This window comes from Pygoscelis adeliae, unplaced genomic scaffold (genome assembly GCF_000699105.1).
Source record: "Pygoscelis adeliae isolate BGI_AS28 unplaced genomic scaffold, ASM69910v1 Scaffold427, whole genome shotgun sequence".
Taxonomy (NCBI): Eukaryota; Metazoa; Chordata; class Aves; order Sphenisciformes; family Spheniscidae; genus Pygoscelis; species Pygoscelis adeliae.
In genome coordinates this window covers 971469-977885 of record NW_008825214.1, presented here as the reverse complement: position 1 = coordinate 977885, position 6417 = coordinate 971469, and the positions used below count along the sequence as shown (strand labels likewise).

At 39.0% G+C, this 6417-nt stretch overlaps 1 protein-coding gene across 2 annotated transcripts in view; it reads left to right on the top strand.

The window, feature by feature from the left end:
* The window catches only part of WAC (WW domain containing adaptor with coiled-coil), a 65413-nt gene that overhangs the window by 44886 nt on the left and 14110 nt on the right, over positions 1-6417 (top strand). For both annotated transcript variants that reach the window (XM_009329106.1, XM_009329107.1), the window contains exon 9: positions 2256-2374. In XM_009329106.1, coding sequence (XP_009327381.1) covers positions 2256-2374 — 119 coding nt within the window. The remainder of the gene's footprint in view (positions 1-2255; positions 2375-6417) is intronic.

The following is a 6417-nucleotide window of genomic DNA, read 5'->3' as shown; positions in this document are numbered from 1 at the left end:
GTTCAGTAGGGAGAGAACTTTGGTGATAGTTCTTGTATTCACATAATTCAATTCCATAAGATGGGATTGAAATGAGAACTTAGGTGATAATGGCTCCAGTGTGAGCATGTCTGTTTTAGTACTCCTTTGGATATGTCAGTCAGGTTAGCTTATCCAGTTCTAAGAGTTTGAGGTAAATTATGCATAGTCAAGATGTGATGCTGTGCCAGGACACACTTGGTTTCAGAGCACAAGCTTGTTGGTTTAAGGTGCTTCTATGCAGCAGGCATAGACAAAGCTGAACTGGCACCCTGCAAGCAGAGCCCAGTGCCAGGTGCCCACATACTTAGGCTGGCTCTGGGAACAGTGTAGTGCCATTTGCAGAGTAGGGCTTGTTACTTAGGACTGCATGAACATGTCTGTACTGCTTTTAAGCTCAAGCTGGTACATCTGCTTGGAGGTGTGCTGTATGCACGCGGCAGCTTAGGTGTCACAGGCTCCAGGATCCTAGGCATCACATTTTGCTATTTAGCTGTGCCTGTGTTGTATGGTTAGAAGCTGTTCCGAATTTCTTTAAAATAACTGTGTAAAGCATATGTTACACAGACTTGTCAAGCTCAGAGAGAATGTTGCTTATGGAAATTTTTTTTTTTTAATTTAGCCCTTATTATTTTTCTGTTCCTGGTACACTTACTTACAGTCTTTGAAACACTTGGAGAATAGGGAATAGTTAAGAGTTTTTGTGGCTCATTTATCTCACACATCCCAGTTTTTCTTTACAATCCATTTTTGTTTTTACTTTTACCAGCCAAGGAGCTGGTTAGTTTTCCAGTTTGGATCTGCAATGTGATCATATTATCTCTGACGGATGGATGTTCCTTTTGAAATTGTTCCTTCTGTTCAAACAGTCTCTTGTTATGCCTGCTCACAGGGTGAGCAAAGTTCAGGCATTGATAGCAAAGTTCTTCATGTCATACATCTCATAAAGATACTCGGGTAGTCTTTTTTCATAAATCAGTTCATGAACTGCTACTATTTCACCCCCCTCAACTGTATAATTCTGTTGATTTCAACACACTGAGTGATCTTACAATGCTCTTGCTTTATCTTTCCAGAATGATGACCTTTTCATGTGCTATTCAGACTTTTTTTCGCTTTTGATCATAATTTTAAAGTGTGGCTTTTCCTCTTAAACATAAAAGTAGATTTGAGATTACATTAAGATTTCCTGTATATTTAAATAAATGAATTTAATGTCATGAGTTTACTTTAGCAGATATGGTTTGACTTGCTGTCTGTGGCTTGTTTCACAGGAGTCTGTTTCTGAAACTGAGAGAATTTCTGGAGGTTCAGATGACCTAGTTAGTAATCTATACCGGCTTGATGTCAGCAGATGCCAGACAGGCTGCCTGATTTATGGTTTTTGTCTTTATGGATCCCTAAACCCCATTTTTCTTCCCTCCCTCTTTCTTAAAATTGTTAGCTTGATTTTTCTGGAGTGGGGGATAATTTTGGAGCTGCTTCCTCTTTTGTACATACTTTAAAAGGGACAGGGGCATGCAGAGTATGGGGCAAAAAGAAATATCTTGAACTCCATTTATTGTAACTTAGACACTAGTATATTCCCAAACGTTTTATCCTGTTGTAGTTCAGGAATTCACAGAAAAAATACCGTATCTTACTGCTGGTGTCTTAATATCTTAAAAGTGAATGTGTACTACAAATGAAAAGCAAAAAGCTACTGGTGACTTTTTTTTTTAAGTCACCCATTAGTTTAGAACTGAAAGAACAGTTAAAAAGGGGGAGTAGCAGATGGGTAAATATGTTTTAGATTTTTTTTTTCCCCATTTCTGATAGAGATGTTGTAGTACTCTTATGACCTAATTTGCTCTTGACATTGTGTAATGTATTTTCGAGTAGGAAACTTTTAACTTTTTAAGTTAAAATTTTTATTTGGATAATGAACAATTCTTCTGAGTTGAAAATGAGCTTGGTGCTCACATGGAAGATATGGTCAAAAATGAAACTGGATTGAACTATTTTACCTAATAAACTTGCAATGTTTTGACAAGTCAGATGGATATCTATCACAGCTGTGGAACCCGAGATGATTTTTTAAAAAAATATCTTGTGAAGAGTACAAAAATTCTATCAACAAAAGACCTTGTATCAAAAAAAACCACTGGTCTTGTAACTTTTAATTTCTGTGTTTTCCTCTGGTTCTTACACTTGATATTTACTGTGGAGGAAATCTAATGAAGTTTTGAACCTTCCAGGTTGCTACTCCAGGTGTTAAACAAGGACCAGCTTCACAGGCAGCACCTCAGCAGCCAGTAATAGCTGACAAGCAGGCAGGTCATGAACCTGCCTCTCCACGAAGTCTTCAGCGCTCAAGGTATATTGAAATACTTCTCTGTGCTGTTCTGCTTTTCGCTCTGGATCCAATATATGTTGTATGTGTCGCAATTTGTGGATTCTTTGGCCTATTTATTGAGCATATGATTTAACTCTGCTGCTACTGAAACAATGCAGATAAATATTTCTGTTGCAGAGCTAATGTGGTAGATCCTCCATTTTAGGACCACCACTAGAGTTCCATTCACAGAAGCGAAATAGAATTAATATTTCTACCCTGTCACGCTGGAGTCAATTTTGCAAGTGATTCCTGTATTGTGATTTCTGAGTTTGGAGTTTTTGTTTCTTTCTGTGCAGTTATGTGATTAAATGCTTTAATTCTATGTGATTTGCTTAGTGTTAGAGGTTTGTGGTGTCTTACTGTAGTGTAATTTGATTTTTAAATTAGTAAGAACTTTTGTCTATCAGGCGATTTTGCTGCTTTAATGAAAAACATTAAAAAATGAAGTAAGTTTCACAAATTTTTCCCTTGACCAGATTTTTTTTGTCAGTATTGCAGCCTATTCAGATATTGCATGATAGGAACATTTAGCTATGGATTTACAAGGTGGGTTTAGAATCTGTATCTTGTCTGAAATTTTTCTTTTGAGAAGATGGACTTTTCATTGTTTAGGATGCTGTGTACTTTATCATATTGATTCCAGGGGCTGTAACCAAAGATTTGTCATAAGATCCTTCTGTGACAGAGTCATGGTCTAGAACTGTGGCAGGAGGAGATTGCAGGTTGATTTTTTAAAAAGCGCATCATCTCAACGGATTTCTGTAAATCTACAAGGTGTCCCATTTCTTAAAAGCTAGATTTTTAGAGTGATTGAATAAGGTATGTGGTATGATATTAAAACAAACAAACAAACAAAACCAGGAAACAAAAAACGAACGCTCTTTCCTTGTCAGCATACCTGAAGCTACATGGTGGTGCTTTCCAGATCATAAAATAGAGAGGTCCTTTTATCTGCCCTTCTGGGACTAATACTAAAGGGGACCTTTGATCATGTGTCATCGATGCGCTAACTTATTGTTAGATTTTCAAATCTGTGTTGTTTTTTGTGGGGAGAGGGGGGTTGTTCTGGGTTTTTTTGAGGGGTGGGTTTTTTGTTTGTTTGCTTGGTGGTCCTGTCCCAGTGAATGGCTTTACTGGAGAGACTATTGATTGGTTTGAGGGTACAAACAGAAGCAAGTCAGAAGTTTTTGAGTCTTTAATGTTGGCTATCTTACAGATACTTGATTCTAATCTTTGGCAGATGTCTAACCTACAACTCATTTTCCTCTATGGGTACAATAAAGACATAGTGTACGAACTCTAGTCTCTAGCAATTATGGATGGTGCTGTTAAATCTTTCTGAATTACAGTACCAAAAATAAAATTATACTTGGCAACCAGCTAAACCTTTTTAATAAGGGAACTAGACGTTTTTATAAGGAACAGTGAGATTTTGGAGAATAGCTCTCAGTCACAGACCCCGTTATCCTTTGCTGAGCACCCTTTCCTCATAGGAGATCTTGCTAAGGAAGATAGTCTTATTCTTGGAAACATTTGCTGTGGCCTGGAGTCTGTGTGAAGTGATACTGGTGGGCGTTTGGCCTGCTAATCCATACACCGTACTGTGTCCACGCCCCCCCCTTCCCCCTTTTGGGTTATAGGACTTCCTACTCTGGCATAACCCTTGCCCACATCGAGTTCCCTTTAGGGATCTACTGGCCCCCTGCAAACCATTGCTCTGCTTGGCATCAGCATTTTGCTGGAGAAGGGAAGCTGAGTTTGTCCCAGCAACTGTACCACTGAAGCAGAGGGGTCATGCAGGTAGCACTGTCCCGTATTTGAGGAGGAGGCGCAGGAGACAGTGCACAAATAGAGGAGCGTGTGCAGCCTATTATCAAAGATACTGTGACAATATTAGTATTGTTTAGTATCCTATATCTCTCAAATTGTTACGTGTTTGTGACAGTGATAAATGGTGCATCATGAGTTCATGCGTTTCTGTTTCTTTCGGAAGTGTCTCATTTGCGAAAAATGGAAGATTAAGGAACAGATGATTTGGAAAAACCTGTGCGACTGGTATTTTCTTCTGTTCAGTGGAGTTGAATGAAAATGGACCAGCTCAGATGTAGATCTACTCATCTGCAAAAGATTTCCTGTGTCTGGACAATATTTCTGAACTTATGTAGAACAGATTATTTCTTTGTAGGTGAAAGCAGTCAGTCGGATTGGGGACTGCTCTTGGGGCTAACTCCCTTTACTTTTTTAATAGGAATGAACAACAACTTAGCAACCTGAACTGTGGACAGGTCGTCCAAAAAGAGGCACTATGAATTAAGGTTGCATTTTTCTGCAGCTTAAATACAGATTCATTGTGCAGAAGTTAATTGCAACTACGTTTCCCTTGCTTTTACTATTACTAAAAGTTTTAAGCGAATGGAGCTAAAATTATTTTTAACTTGTTTGGGAGGAAGCACTGTCTAATAAATATGTGAATAGCTATTGATAACTTTAAAGTTGTGAACATTTAGTCATGTAAGTTAGGAAATTAATGCACTGTAGGCATACAGCGAGTCTTTTTGTAAGAGGTGATTCCAAAGACACTCCATGAATTATGGCTGCTTTAAAAATGGAACTAAATGAGTGCTTCCGTACTTAATAGTTGCATCAGGTTGCTAGTTTCTATTTATTTCCAGAAAGGACTGGGAATATTTTTCCTTTACCTTAGAAAATGCAAAACTGCTGGAGGGGGAGGTGTTTCCTCCCATTTTTTATAGGTTGTAAGATTTTGTAGTTTTTAGTAGTGTATTTCAGAACCATCCTGTTTTCATAGTCTTGTACAGATGTTTTTGCCTCTCTGGAAGCATTCCGATACCTGTGGCATAGTCAGTCTTTAACTTGTGCAGCAGCTAAGGCAGGTATTTGTCTTTATTGAAGCATTTAAAAATATAGCAGTAGTGTGGAACTGTCTATCATTGCTGCATTCGTAGCTCCCCCTGCTGCTAAGATAGCAGTGCTAGGATATTTTGTGACAGTATGTTTTATTCATAATTAAGATGCAACTTTATTTTTGAGAAACCCACAGATTTTACTTATTTTTCTGAAATGTTTCTAATGATAGTGATTTTTTTTTTTTTTTTACTGATGAAGTAGGAGTCAGAGAAGCCAGGTTGATAAATGAAGAGGAGGCAAGTCATAGGGGAACTTTGATCCTGTTAGAACTAAGGAGTAAATAAGCATTGAAGGTGATGCCTCAATTCTACTTAGTTAATAAACATAGCCTTTCTCTGCACCATCAGTATGCTGATGCTGTATGAATACGTAGAAACATGGAATAATTTAGGTTGGAAGGGACTTCTAGTCCAAGTCCCAACTCAAAGTAGGACTGGCAAGTTTGAATTGCTAAGGGCATTGTTTAGGTGATTTTTGAATATCTCTGAGCATGGTCTTCTAATGTTTGACTACCCTTATGGTGAAATGTTTTTTCCTTATGTCTAGAATTTCCCTTGTTGCAACTTGGGTCTCTGCCTCTTGTCCTATCACTGTGCATCTCTGAAAAGAGTCTGGCTGTCTGCTCTCCCCATAGGTAGTTAAAAACAGTAAGAAGATCCGTCAATCCTCTTCCCTCAGCCTTCTCTTTTCCAGACTGAATAAACCCAGTTCTTTTAGCCTCTCCTGATACAGCATGTGCTTCAGTCCCCTAGTCATCTGTGTGGTCCTCTGCCGGATTCCTTTGGTGTGGCACTTTAATTCTTGTCTGGTTTTGGGCTCCCCACTACACAGTGCTCCAGGTACTGTGGATCTCATAAGCTCTGAAGAAAGAGGAGGAACTGCTTTCTTCAACCACAGAATCATAGAATAGTTTGGGTTGGAAGGGACCTCTAAAGGTCATCTAGTCCAACCCCCCCTTCCATGAGCAGGGACATCTTCTAGATCAGGTTGCTTGGTGCCCCGTCCAGCCTGACCTTGAATGTTTCCAGGGATGGGGCATCCGCCACCTCTCTGGGCAACCTGTTCCAGTGTTTCACCACCCGCAGTGTAAAAAA